The sequence below is a fragment of the Diplotaxodon limnothrissa genome, linkage group LG9 (assembly GCF_057381915.1).
Source record: "Diplotaxodon limnothrissa isolate DT_005_m linkage group LG9, D_limnothrissa_male_GT1.1, whole genome shotgun sequence".
Classification (NCBI taxonomy): Eukaryota; Metazoa; Chordata; class Actinopteri; order Cichliformes; family Cichlidae; genus Diplotaxodon; species Diplotaxodon limnothrissa.
In genome coordinates, this window is record NC_140604.1 from 22,225,433 (window position 1) to 22,239,354 (window position 13,922).

The 13,922-nt window shown below is 38.8% G+C and overlaps 1 protein-coding gene across 1 annotated transcript in view; it reads right to left on the reverse strand.

The window, feature by feature from the left end:
- Nucleotides 1-170: 170 nt before the first annotated feature.
- The window catches only part of smchd1 (structural maintenance of chromosomes flexible hinge domain containing 1), a 40,078-nt gene continuing 26,326 nt past the window's right edge, over nt 171-13,922 (reverse strand). Inside the window, exons 23-47 of the mRNA XM_085362861.1 lie at nt 13,548-13,687; nt 13,230-13,358; nt 12,914-13,138; nt 12,566-12,708; nt 12,378-12,463; nt 12,169-12,287; nt 11,198-11,359; nt 10,968-11,096; nt 10,660-10,739; nt 10,403-10,560; nt 10,166-10,281; nt 9,450-9,511; nt 8,894-8,981; nt 6,913-7,044; nt 6,649-6,804; nt 6,432-6,558; nt 5,814-5,933; nt 5,363-5,448; nt 5,152-5,274; nt 4,881-5,062; nt 1,908-2,017; nt 1,311-1,381; nt 806-974; nt 545-703; nt 171-467 (exon numbers count right to left, since the gene is read on the reverse strand). Coding sequence (XP_085218987.1) covers nt 373-467; nt 545-703; nt 806-974; nt 1,311-1,381; nt 1,908-2,017; nt 4,881-5,062; nt 5,152-5,274; nt 5,363-5,448; nt 5,814-5,933; nt 6,432-6,558; nt 6,649-6,804; nt 6,913-7,044; nt 8,894-8,981; nt 9,450-9,511; nt 10,166-10,281; nt 10,403-10,560; nt 10,660-10,739; nt 10,968-11,096; nt 11,198-11,359; nt 12,169-12,287; nt 12,378-12,463; nt 12,566-12,708; nt 12,914-13,138; nt 13,230-13,358; nt 13,548-13,687 — 3,167 coding nt within the window. The 3' untranslated portion in view covers nt 171-372. The remainder of the gene's footprint in view (nt 468-544; nt 704-805; nt 975-1,310; nt 1,382-1,907; nt 2,018-4,880; nt 5,063-5,151; nt 5,275-5,362; nt 5,449-5,813; nt 5,934-6,431; nt 6,559-6,648; nt 6,805-6,912; nt 7,045-8,893; nt 8,982-9,449; nt 9,512-10,165; nt 10,282-10,402; nt 10,561-10,659; nt 10,740-10,967; nt 11,097-11,197; nt 11,360-12,168; nt 12,288-12,377; nt 12,464-12,565; nt 12,709-12,913; nt 13,139-13,229; nt 13,359-13,547; nt 13,688-13,922) is intronic.

A 13,922-nucleotide genomic window follows, 5' to 3' on the forward strand; every position in this document is an offset into this window, starting at 1 on the left:
TATCCGGACGTCTAAATGTGGACAATGGTTGATTTTATTTCAAAGGCACAGTGATTATCTCCGTGCGTAAAATGTGCGCTTAACACTGTCGGTATGCGTAAACTTAACAAGTAAAGTTTTCAGTTTTGCGTTTTTCAGAAAAGAAACGAACAAATACACAAAGTGCGATCTTAAGAATTTTTTAATGCATACATTCAGCAGATTCAGCATGCTCTGCAAAGATCATAAGCACTTTTTACCATTACAAAAGTGTTAAAATGTACAAAAGGCATCTAAAAAATAAAATACATTGTATCAACTCAAAGTTAACAAAGAAATAAAACTACAAAAAAGACTTATAGTAAAACAATCCATTGGTCCAATCAGAATCTCTTATGTGGAACTCTGTCTTGCTCTTTTTGAAATGCTGCTGGAGGGCTGACCACCATCCACAGCGCGTCGTTTCATTCCTTTTGCTGATGCTGATGCTAGAAGAAGAACAAAGATCAATTAAAATTCAACAAAATCAAAATAAAATCATCAACAACTGTCTCAAACAACATACCGAGTTCCTTTTCAATCTCTGTTAGCTGCCTCTTTTTGTCGTCCAAATCTTTTTCCATTTGCCGCACATCAGGAGACGTAATTTTTTTAACGTGATCATCTCGCGCCCTTTCTGTTTCCTCTCTCTTCGATACAGCTGAGCAGTACTGGCTGAGCAGGTCTGTCAAGCACACCCCAGAAAACAGAAATTACAGCATAATCTGAATCATTAAGGCTACAAAATCAAGCTTTAAAAATGTAAAATGTCCATGATTTAAGTCACCTATTTGTTCCTTTAGACTGTGGTACTGCTGTGGGAGGGGGGCTCCAAACATGTGTAACGTGGTCATCGGTGGGGCCCTGTTCTGTGCACCTCCAAACTTTCCCCTGCTACTGACCCTATCCCCCTGCCTGGTCAGTATGGTGGGACATTGGATCCTGTTCTGCACCACCTGTAAACAACAGCTTTTTTTTGTTAGAGGAAATTAACCAGAGTTTCCACCGATACAGCAACACTGCTGCTGCAAAGCCAGTTCTGTCCTGGTTCCATTGAGGAGCCAGCACACAATATGACAGGTTTGAGAGCCTAGTGGACACAATCTGCAAAGGTCATCGATGAATCATTTTGCTGGCCCCTTGAGTTTCACTCTTTGGCAGCAGTCCCTCTTTTTTTTTTTTCCTCCACTGGAACTAATAAAAGTCTAATCAGTTCTACATTAGGCACCAGCTCTGGCACAGTGTTAGTTTAAAAAACAAAATTGCACATCTGCTTCAGCAAAGTCACTCACCGCCCTTCTGTAGTTATTTGCAGAGTCCAGGTCATCAATCAGAATAGTATCTCCCAGGATGTTCTTAAACACTAGAAAGAAAAAAATAGCACGAGCAAGAAACTTTCAGACCTGCTGGAACAAATTTAAAACTAACTTTTTTTTAACTGCTACTGAAAACTTTCATAATCAAGTGGCAAGAAGCCAAGTGTTCATATTTCAATGTAAATCAGAGGCAATCAGTGTAAATTTAAACGGTAAATGCTCTAAATCCAAACCGACAGAGCCAGCTTTTACCCACGACAAAGAAAATCACTACATAAACAGTCATTTTAATTTCGGGAAAGAGGCCCAATTTCTGCTCCAGCGACAGTGCCCCTGGAGAGAAAGCCCCCTTCCACCCTGTGAGGCTGGATCCCAGGTGGAAACATTTACCCCAATCTTTACAGGAGTGGTGGGGGCATAAGGGAAATGCCCCCGAAACAACAGCAAACACAGCCTGAGATGGCAAGCCTCTAAAAACCCACAGAAACGCCAGAGTCTTACTTCAAATCTGCAATAACCAAACAAACAGGCAGCGTTACGCTGAGCAGGGGAAATCCATTTAAGGCAGCTCACCGATGTCACAGCTCTCTGGATCACAGGGGTATATCAGCAGCTCTCTGGCGTACACCGGGTTCCCATGGGGTTCAAAGAGCGGGTAGCCATTTCTTATGTGTGGCAGCGGTCTGTAAGCAATTCAAATCACAACACCATGACACTTTGCTCCAAACGTAAAGGCAACATCAAACCACGCACGATCATTTCTCTTTGCATAAATGAACACTGCGTTGCTACAGTTCATGTGTAGCACACATTCAGTTTATGTGGATCGTTTCCATTTCATGTCAGAATTTGTTTTTGTGTGTCCTTCCAGCTGATCAACATCATTTCTTTATGATCTGGAAAAAATGTCTGCAGACCTTCAGAAGGTGTTTTAGATTAACTTTAGTAACCATTAAGACATCCGATGATAGATTAGTCAATCAGCTGTTTGGATTTGTGTCTTTTTTTCAGTATTTTGCAGAACAGACATGACAGTTTCTAGTGTGATGTTGACTTCATCTTAAATTCAGCAGTCGCTTCACTTTGATAAAAGAAAGACAAAAATGTGTTAAAAAACTTGCACATTACATAATTGATTACTTATAATTACATAATTAATTGACTGATAATTAAGTGTAAACAGCTTTACTGTTGCATTCTAAATTAGTGCTGAAACAATGACTAATATAGATTTATGTTATTCACGTGGGGGGACTACACTTAGAAGTAATAGTACTGCAGGGAGCACTGCAGGGTTTTTAGCACTGCTGACTTTATAAAAAAATAACTGTTAAAATAGTAAATTAGATCAATAACCCATAATATACTGTGTATTCAATATTCTTTCTCTCAGAAGCAACTAAAGCACTAATACTCAGTATGAGCAGAGAAACAGTTTCCAACTAAAAATCAAGAAAACTGTTTCTCTTAAGGGGGTGAACTGTAGCAGCAATGAAAACACAGAAACTAGTGATTCTTACATGTGAGGTCTCCTTTTCTGTAAATATGCCAAACAAAGCAACGAGAAAAAGAATACAGTGCCTGAATACAACACTGTGAAGAAGCCTTGAGGAACTCCTAATTTCTCCATCCTTTGCTTGGACAATGGGAAATGGGTGCCATGATTAACTGAAACATGTGGAAACATACAAGGAAATATAGCACACAAGACAAACAGCTCATTCTGTACAACACTAACGAGCTTGACAGTCAATTTTTGGCATGTCTTCATGAACAGTTCTCCAGGCTTCTTGAAGGACATTCAAAGCTACTCCTTGGATGTTGGCTGCCTTTCGTTCTGTGCTCCATCAAGATGATCCCAGACTTCTTCAATAATATTGATGCCCAGGCTCTGGGGAAGTTCTTTTGCTGCATTGACAGTGTGTCAATCAGTAATTCCATCAATTGATAAGATCTCCAACATAATGCGACCCCAAATTACGACAGAGCCTCGGCCATGTTTTACAGATGTCCGTAGACACTCGCTGTTGTATCCCTCTCTTGAACTCCTTGTACATATTGACAATGATTGGAAGTAACTTTGGCGTACCTCAGCCATTTCTCCCAGTTTTCCTTCTTTAAAAATAGCTTCTTGAAAGCCATCCGTCTACTTAGACCATTTTTGATGAGGCTTTAGTGAATCGCAGAGGATCAACCGAGGACCAGATGCATCTCTCAAGTCCTGTCTCAGATCTTTTCTGGATTTTTTTTCCTATTTCTTAAGTGCATGATGTTCAGATACTGTTACCCTGCTGTCCTGTCTTTACAGACATGCCTTCTTTTTTGTTCTCCACAAAGAGTCACTGCACACCAGCGAGATCTGCCAAGTTTTTGACTAATAGCGCTTTGGGAATCAAGTTGTTGGTGCAAAAACACAATTTTGTCTGTCAAACTGTGTTATCTTTGGCATTTGTCATATATTCAGCTAAAGAAATGGAAAAAAAATGATGTGGTTTTATGTGACAGGCTGTTAGTAACAAAGTTGCTAAAGATACAATTTAAATCAGTTCTTTGCTAAGTTGTCTGTTATATGTCATCACAACACAGCCTCATTCCTTGACTTAGGATTCCTGAATGAGTTATAGACTGTGTTTAGTGGCTTAACAAACAAAAAAATACCAAATACCAAATACCTTATACCAAACCAGTGAAAAGGGTTTGGTATAAGGTTGGTATAAGGACTGGACTGAAAATTATTTAAAAACAAAACAAAAAACAAACAGAAATGAAGGATGTCTCAAGTTTTTTGCAAAGTGCTTTATGTCAAACACGCCCCAGATTCAGCTTCTCATCTCTGATGCTTTACTTTTTTCCTCCCCCGTGTCTCCAAAAGCAAACAAAGGCTTTCATCCTCACATTAAGAGACAAAGATTTTCATTATATTAAAATGATTTTAACAGTGAAAGAAACTTTTACCTGCAGCTCAAACAGAAACAGACATCAGATTTTAAAATTTTTTTACAATAAAAATCAAATCAGAATACAAAATAAACGCATTTAAAGTTAGAAAAAATACAAAAACTAAAAGTCTTATAAAAGAGGGATGTGCCCTTAAATCACTAGCTTTGCAAAAACTGACAATAACCTGCAGCAGCTGGTCGTTAAGTAAATCTCATTAGTGTCCAAACAGCCCCAACAAAGAGCAGCAGGATGGAGTCTTATATGTGCTAATAATTACAGTCACCATTATTTTTACAGCAAACTAAAGTGAGAGACCACCTGTGTTTACAGAGTGTTACACTGTACACTAAATGTGGCTATTTTGGAGGAAAACGTATTTCCAGACTCCCAAGGTTCAAAGCATACATTGATATAGTTCGACATTATTCTAGCTGACTTTCAGGCAGCCTGTTCAAAATGGAGCTGCCACAAGAGCTCTAAATTACTGTTTTTGAGAGACTTTGGGAAGGAAAGGGCTTAAAAGGAAAGACTTTAATAAAAGGACACATACATCTTCATCACACGTCAGTTAGACGCCAACACTAATAAAATACATCTTCCACGTACCTTTTTCCTGGTGGCACAAGCACGCTGTCGAGGGCCATGACCTGCTGCCTGCCCTGCGTGTCACGATAGATCTGCTGTGCTGCTTCTGTTGTTTTGGTGATAACACAGTCCATATCACCTCTGATGTGCCAGGAGATGACCCACGCAGCGGCATCATCCTGCACGAGAGCCAGGTGGCCAACCTGCATTCAAAAATTAGAGGATAAACACATCTCCAGAAAATTCATCTCAAAACAAGTACTGAATCTTTAAAAGAAAAAAAGAAAGTTACCATTCCCAAAACATCTGCCTGTCCCCTAAAGTTGTCACGGACGGAGAAAACTCGTCGGGACACTTTCTGAATTGCTTCTGCTTCAGTAGTCTTCTTTTTTATTAGTGTATCAATATGTTGTGCCTACAGATACATAAGAAATGTGATTTCCAGTTCAGTTTAAAAAAGAAAAAGGAAAAAAAGCTGAGTGTGGATGGACATAATAACTTACAGATATGGGATGAGGGATTGTCACTTTCCTCTGGCGCAGCTCGTTTTTAAAATCAGTCTCTTTCTTACTGGCAATCAGGCAAGATTCTAAGGGGAAAAATATTTTCATTAGCAGACAATTTTAATCACGTATGGGAGGAAAACCGAGATAAATTACAGATTTAAGACTATATCAAAGTCAGTGGTTTAAAAGTATTATTTCTGTAGCTATATCCATTTGCACTGACATGAGATTATTCAGATTCAGGTAACTTCATTAATCCCAAAATGAGCCGTTTGTTTGCAGCTTATCCACACGACCTACTAACACAACCTACAGTCTTTAAACACTAATCACTGTTGCATGTCAAGGCAGAGATCAACAAACAATGAAGTCTAGGAAAAAAAACTAGAACAAGGATATTTCAGATGAGACCTGGTTCAACATACAAACAGCACACAGTACATCTTACCCGTCAGCAAGTCAAGGAGCTCCTTGTATGTACGCAATGTTTCGTTATATTTCTCAATAGCACTGCTGAGCTCATCTTTTTTCCTGGTCAGTTCAGACATTTTTTGCTGGTTTTGTGAGTCTAAAATGGAGAAAAAAAAGAAGAATTAATTGTTTATCAATTAACAGTGAATTGTCAGAAGGCAAATCTAAGCAATAGTACTATAGTAGTGTAACAGTAGTAATACTATTATTAATACTACTCTTAAGTATAATAGCTTTAAATAGCATTTCAGTTTTTTGGCTCACAGTTAGTGATCAAAGTGGGCTGGAATGATTAGATCTGATAAATAGTTTAATATATTGTAATACAGAGATTTCTTTTGTTAGAGCTTCCAGCTAAAAGCATGCAGATACTTCTTCAACAAGTCCGAATCTAAAGTCACCCCACAGTCCTTCATTATATGTTCACGTGTAGTAAAAAAAGGAAAGAAAAAAGTTTAAAAGACATGTATTAGTGAATTTTGTAAAAACAAAAACAAAACAAAATGTATAAAAACAAAAAAATTAAAGTAATGCTTTAATTTTTCAGAAATCTTAAGCTGCACGTAATAGCATTTACCACTCAGTTTTTCCATACCATTGTAAAAAAGGAAGGGGAGCTCAAAAGCAGTCAGGGTTATGAGATGGACAGACACTTCAGGTTTGAAAACAAGGATGTAGGTGCTGCTATTGTCACCGGGGCTATTCTCCCTGATAGCCAGCCTCTGAGGAGAGCAAGTGAACAATTATCATAAGCCCTGAGGGGCCCTTAAATTCCAAAACAAAAGCTGGTCCTGTGAAGAATGGTTACTCACAGGGATGTGGGCCTTGCCCTCAACTAAGTTAATTGCAAGGCTGCTGGCTCCTCTTTCAAAAAGAGGGAAGCTTTTGTTTCTCTCTCCATCTGAGGACTTTATAGTGATGATCACCTTCCCTCCCAGGTCCTGCCCCGCTGGGTTGCCATACAAATCCTGGAATCAACCATGGAAATTCACTCACTATGACTGCAAAGTTTATTTATGTCAGTGAAAAGTGAAGCCTGCCTCTGCTATTTTACAATAAATAAATAAATAGCTTACCATTATCCTCAGTGTCATATTCTCAACCAAGGTTCGGCTGGCAATGTCCTCGCTGTAGGAAACAACTGGGGTTGTAGTCTGAGAGACAGGTCCCAGTTTAACAGGCTGATTGGCCACCACATCTATACGAATCTAAAAGATGGGAAGCAGCACTGAGGTCAGTCAATTCTGTCAGTGAGTAACGCAACAGCTCTACAGCCCTGCAACAGCTCAATGACCAACTACTCTCCAGTAAAATACAGTGGTATGCAAAAGATTGTGCACCCTGATAATTGTCATGATTTTTTCTTCACAAATCATTGGTTGTTTGGATCAGCAATTTCATTTAAATATATCATATAGCAGACGAACACAATGATATTTGAGAAGTGAAATGAAGTTTATAGGATTTACAAAAAGTGTGCAATAGTTACTTAAACAAAATTGGGTAGGTGCGTAAATTTGGGCACCATTGTCTTTTAATTGATTTGAATACCTTTAGGACTAATTATTGGAACATAAAATTTGTTTGGTAAGCTTACTGACCCCTGACCCTACATACACAGGTGAATCTAATCATGAAAAGGTATTATTTAAGGTGACCAATTGCAAGTTTTTCCCCTCTTTGCATCCTCTCTGAAGAGGGGCAACATGGGAGCCTCAAAACAACTCTCAAATGACCTGAAAACAAAGATTGTTCAACATCATGGTTTAGATTGAAGGATACAAAAAGCTATCTCAGAGATTTCAGCTGTCAGTTTCCACTGTGAGGAACATATTGAGGAAATGGAAGACCACAGGTTCAGTTCTAGTTAAGGCCCGAAGTGGCAGGTCAAGAAAAATCTTAGATAAGCAGAGGCGAAGGATGGGAACAGTCACAGTCAACCCACAGACCAGCTCCAAAGACCTGCAACATCATCTTGCTGCAGATGGTGTCACTGTGCAATGTTCAACTATTCAGCGCACTTTGCACAAGGAGATGTTGTATGGGAGAGTAATGCAGAAGAAGCCATTTCTGTGCACATGGCACAAACAGAGTTGCTTGAGGTATGCTAAAACACATTTGGACAAGCCAGCTTCATTTTGGAATAAGATGCTGTGGACTGATCAAACTATAATTGAGTTATTTGGGCATAACAAGGGGTGTTATGGATGGAGGAAAAAGAACACAGCATTCCAAGAAAAACACCTGCTACCTACAGTAAAGTATGGTGGTGGTTCCATCATGCTGTGGGGCTGTGTGGCCAGTGCAGGTACTGGGAAACTTGTTACAGTTGAGGGTCGCATGGTATCCAAGTCAATATTAGCAGATTCTTGAGAACAATGTTCAAGAATCAGTGACAAAGTTGAAGTTGCACCAGGGCTGGATATTTCAACAAGACAACGACCCAAAACACTGTTCAAAACCCACTAAGGCATTCATGCAGAGGAACAAGTACAACATTCTGGAATGACCATCTCAGTCCCCAGACCTGATTAATACTGATATATTATGGTGTGACTTAAAGCGGGCTGTCCATGCTCGGAAACCATCAAACCTGACTGAACTGGAGATGTTTTGTCTCCACCTTCAACCAGAATCCAGACTTTCATGGGAAGCTATAGGAAGCGTTTAGCGGCTGTTATTTCTGCAAAAGTAGGATCTACTAAATATTGATGTAATTTTTCTATTGGGGTGCCCAGACACCTGCCTAATTTTGTTTAGGTAACTATTTCACACTTTCTGTAAATCCTATAAACTTCATTTCACTTCTCAAATATCATTGTGTTTGTCTGCTATATGATATATTGAAATGAAACTGATTCAAAATTGATCCAAACAACCAATGACTTATAAAGAAAAATCATGAAAATTATCAGGGGTGCCCAAACTTTTGCATACCACTGTAGGTACAAATAATGAGTATCTGGAGGGTGGCTTAATACGCTTTATGAGGGTTTGAAAACAAAATATGAACGTGTTAAAAATGTTTTGTGTTTTTTATTATGTATTAAAACCAACCTGATTGCTGTAGAGAACGTCTTTTTTGTCAATACGAAGAAAAAACTGTATGGTGTGCCTTCTAGCTTCCTCTGGGATGTCTTTGTCTCTGCAAAGAAACGCGCGGTCCATTATTTTTTTCAGCTATTATCATCACCATTATTCTAACACAAACCTACACTCTGGAAAATCATCTTACATGCTGTTTTATTGAGTCAGCTAAAATGACAGGACCCCTTGCATACTATAAATTTGAAACTACCTTATGCAAGTGATTAGCTTAGCATTGGTTAGCATAGCACAAAGACTGGAAACCATGAGAAACCATTAGTTTGACTTTACATATAAAACATTTTTACAGTACCAGCAGCTCTAAAACTCACTAGTTAACATGAATTTGTTGCCTATATTGGTACTAGGTCACTCTAGCCGTTTCCTCCGTTTTAAGGCTTTGTGGAAGCTAAGCTAAGCTAACTAGCTGCTTGAAGTAACTTAATAATATTAATATAAAAGCTATGCTTTAAAACATCTGTCACCAAGCCAAACAAAATAGAAACAGAAGTGAAAATTATCTTACCTGAAGTGAAAACAGTCATTCTTTTCATTTTTCGTGGGTTTATTACACTTCAGCTCAATGGCCTACACAAGAAATATTGAAAAATAAATAAATATTATTTTAAGAGAAAGGTTTACGATAGGAAAAAAAAGAACTCCTCTACTTGCATAAATCTACAATTCTCCTTTTTAGTTTTCCTGGTATTGGTCAATCTAATGAGTTGTGTTGAACAAATCTTTTTTATATTAACAGAGAAACTAACAACTACAGTCAATCATTATCACTAATGTTAATACACTTGGCTTTTTCCAATTTAAAGACACTGTGCAATCTTCAGTATCACTTATTAATAGATTTAAGTGAGTATATGTATATATGTGAAATTTTGACCCTCTGTGGATTCCAGACAATCCACACTTCAAACTTAAAAACCCAAGAATTGGGTGCACAAGTCATTAAAGATGTATGCTGTATATTTAAACTGGAACAGTTTTTCCCCAACAAACACAACAATGTCAACGAAATGATTTGCATTGTCAAAGTCACCGTCTGAGAAAAGTGTATAAAGTGTGTAGTGAGGGGTTTTACAGCCTTATTTAAAACACCTATAATAATAGTAAAAAATAAAGTTGGCTACTTCACAGATTTTACCTGTCGGGTTATTTTTAGAACAAAACTCCTGCAATAAACAAGGAACCACTGTATATCAAGGAGACTCTTGAGTTTTAGTCACTCACTCTTTCTGGAGGCTTTTTCCCTGAAGATACCCCATCCCATATGAACATGGACACAGCAGCTGGGTTAAAAGTAGTAATTGGACTTCCCTCATCAGACACCACAGTCACTGAGAAAACTGAAGAGAAACAAAGACCTTCCCTTAGTTTGGCTGAACAGAGATTAAACTGATCAAAATACAAATAAATGAATTAATGAAACATTTTTTAAAGGAAGGAGAGAGAAAAACAAATGCAAACCTGGGAATTTGCTTCCAGCAAAAAACTTGACACTGGTGTCATACTCCACTGATAGGCTGACTGGTTTTTTGGGATCAGGGAGGACAGTGAGGCTCACTGATGGACCAGGGATGGGTTTTTTGTTGAAGGAGCCTTTAAACTGCAGCTGATAGTACCCCCTAGAGGAAGAACAGGCTATCAACACTTCCACTAGTGACTTTACAGTAGTGGAAACATCAAGACTGATGCTGTATTACGACAAATATAATTTTACTTACTTCGGCCCGCTCAAACCATTAACAATGAAAAAGGCTTTTCCTTCTGCGTTCACAGGTTGTGAAATAACATTGGTTTTCACCTGAAACAATAACAAGACCTTTCCTATTAGATCATTGTATAGATTCCATACAGCTGCTACAGCAGCCAGATGTTGCCAAACCAATAAACCTGACTAAGTGATCAGCAGCAAGTGTGACCACCCCTATAAAAGCTGGTCTAAGCTAAGCTGTTACTCTACAGCTACTGTACTTCATTTTTCACAGGACTACATGGTGCTTTCTTTGATTGTGTTGATTTTCAAGCTAACCGTCAGTCCTGGAGGTGAAGTCTTTATGTCCACTACAACCCTCTGGTCTGGAGAAGGGTTTCCCCACTCATCACACAGCTGGACGACAAATGGTTTGGAGATGCCGTGATCATTTAACACCTGCAAAGGCTGAAAAAAAAAAAAAAAAAAAAAAAAAACAGAAAAGGATGAGCTATACCTTTAGTTTGTCTCCAAAAAGAAATTAAATTAAGAATCTTTTATTTTTTTACCTGCTCCGGTTCGCTGATGAGCTTAAGCTGAGCAGGGAGTCCTGCGGTCACTTTAATACTGACATGCTCCACAAAGTCAGAGTAGCTGAAAGACAGTTCTCGGGGGCCGAGAGACCCTGATTGGAAACGAATTCCCGTCACCATGGCAGCACAGCTGCTGTCCTGGTACAATACAGAGCCGTGAGATTTATCAGCTTAGATCATCACAATCACCACATCTGGCCTGCTCATTATTCAATAAAGAAGTTACTGAATTTTCTCTTCATCATCTTCTTACAGTACTGTGTTAGACAAATACAAATACAGTTCACACATGAACCACATACAGTATTTACACGGGTGCCAGTTACTATTTTACCACTATAGTAAAATAGTAACTATAGTGGTAAAATGCAGGATAAATTGTGAGCACTTTAAGTACAGATTTTATAGCACACAGCTTGGTTCCTTCAAGAGTTCATTAACCTCTTCTAAAAGCAACATTATCTTTACATGTCCTGCTCTCCTTCAGCTGTAATCTGAATCAGCAGCTTTGTGGCACCATCTCTGAATTTATGAAGGTCAAAACCATCTCGGTCATATAAAATAACATCGACTTTGTTACCATTTTAGTGAACTTTGACCACAAAGACAAAAGCTTTTCGTGTCATCTACGGAGTGTAGAAAAATGTTTTGTCTCCTTGGTAAGGGAGGGTTCATTATCTGTGGAATTCCAATAATATGACCTTGCTATTTTAACAAAAGCAGGCTTTTTTTTATTGGTAGGGAGGAGGATTCAGTAGATTTATAGTGGTCATAGGGCAGGTGAAAGGGCAAATGCACACATGTATACCCTTAGCTCACCAAAAACACATAATAAAGGGAGCTTTGTTTGCTCAGATAATATTAAGATTGCATTAGTGCAAATTTGATTTGATTTAACTAATATTTGAGTCAACTTTTGTCTTAAATGCACATGGCTCTGGTCCCACCTGCCATTTAAATGTGATGGCTGATTTGTCCAGCCCCTCAGCTTCCACTTTTATGTGGTTCAAACAGGTGGGGGTAAGCGTCTTGGTTAAATTGTCATACTGGTCCACAAGCTCCAAGCCTGTGCAAAGAAAGTTATTCTGAGTAATATAGGATGCAACCGTGAATTTTAAAAATGTGATTAATTGTAAATGATCAGATTTATACTCACTAATGTTTCCGGAGAGGATCTCACCAAGCTTCACTGTGGTTTGGGGTAAAGCTACTTTTAGACGCTCTGGTTCATCTGGACGAGGTCTACAAACAAAAGAGGGGACTTTATATCTTCACACATCAGTGTGCAGACCGTATCAAATGAAAACACTGAATCAAAGCTTTGATTATAGATTCATGGCTTACACGATAGTGAAGGAGACGGACACACTCTGGTCCTGATAGGAGACCTGGTAGAAGCGCTGCTCTCCCACCCGTTTAGGTACCTGTAAATGCGGCAGCTTCCCCTGGACCAGATCTTCCAGAAAGACATCTCCTGTCCAGTTAACCTTCACAGTGAAAAGTTAACATCAAGCTAAGAAGTGTTAAAACAGAATGGCTCATACAAGTCTTTTTTTTTTAAAATCCTAGAATTCTTTCGCAAGGGTAAAAAATAAAAATAAAATATATATAATTGTTTTTTCATTTACAAAATCTAACACCTACTTAAAAATCTATTACAAGAGTAAACAGCAATGTTTGCACATTACACACCTTGATCATGGAGGCTATTTCAGCAGTGAGCAGTACCTCCCTGCCAGCTTCATCATACAGCTTGTAGAGTAAGTTGTCTAGCAGTCCGCCGGCTATCCATTCGATCTTTTCACTGTTCCTCAGCACCAGATTCTCATTGTCCTGACTGTACAGCTCCATCACAGAGACCCTTGTGCTGGGCAGCACCCTCAGCTCCTTCATGACCAGCGGTATGTTTTTGTAACTCTAGAATGAAAAGAGGAGAGAGACACTGCAAACAAGCTATATACTTGGAAATTTTCTTCTGAGCAGAAGAATTCTTTTTTTTCTAACTCACAGGCATCACAAATTGAGCTTTGAGCTCTTGTTGCTCTCCTTTCATTATTTTCAGGTTAATGGGCTTTGTCACAAGCTGGCCAGCACCGGTGCTGCTGCAATCAGTGACCACCGGGGGGAAACCTTTAACCTGGAAATGTTTGAACAAAAACAAAAAGATTCAGCCTGCGTAGTTTTTTGCCTTACAGACAGAAACAAGACACCACTGAAAACAAATAGACCAACATATATAAACAGCTCATTATGGTCTTTCAATAAATACAGTTTTCTATGTTTTCACAGAGGCACCTGTGACTTCCGAACAAATCCATGTTTGTACCTCGCAGCGGACGATCTGTTTGGGGTTAGCGGTGATATTTCCAGCCTCGTCGTGAACTTCGACATGAAACGTGACCTGGTCTCCGTTCTCCACATCGATTGACGTTTCCTCCGGTTTGACGTGGAGGGAATTTGGGATACCTGAAAAACAACACAAAATCAGGGAATCTTTAAGAAAAATAAGACAAAAATCTAATTTACCTTGTCTTAATGTTAGCAGCCAACAGATTATCATTTGAACCACAGCTAAATGACATCTGTTACCTTTACAGTGAAGCTACAAAGTCTCCTGGGGACACTTTTTTTTAATCCTAAATGGTTTTGATGGCAGACGTCTGATCAGAGGTTTAAAACTCAATCAGTGTATCTACTGCTA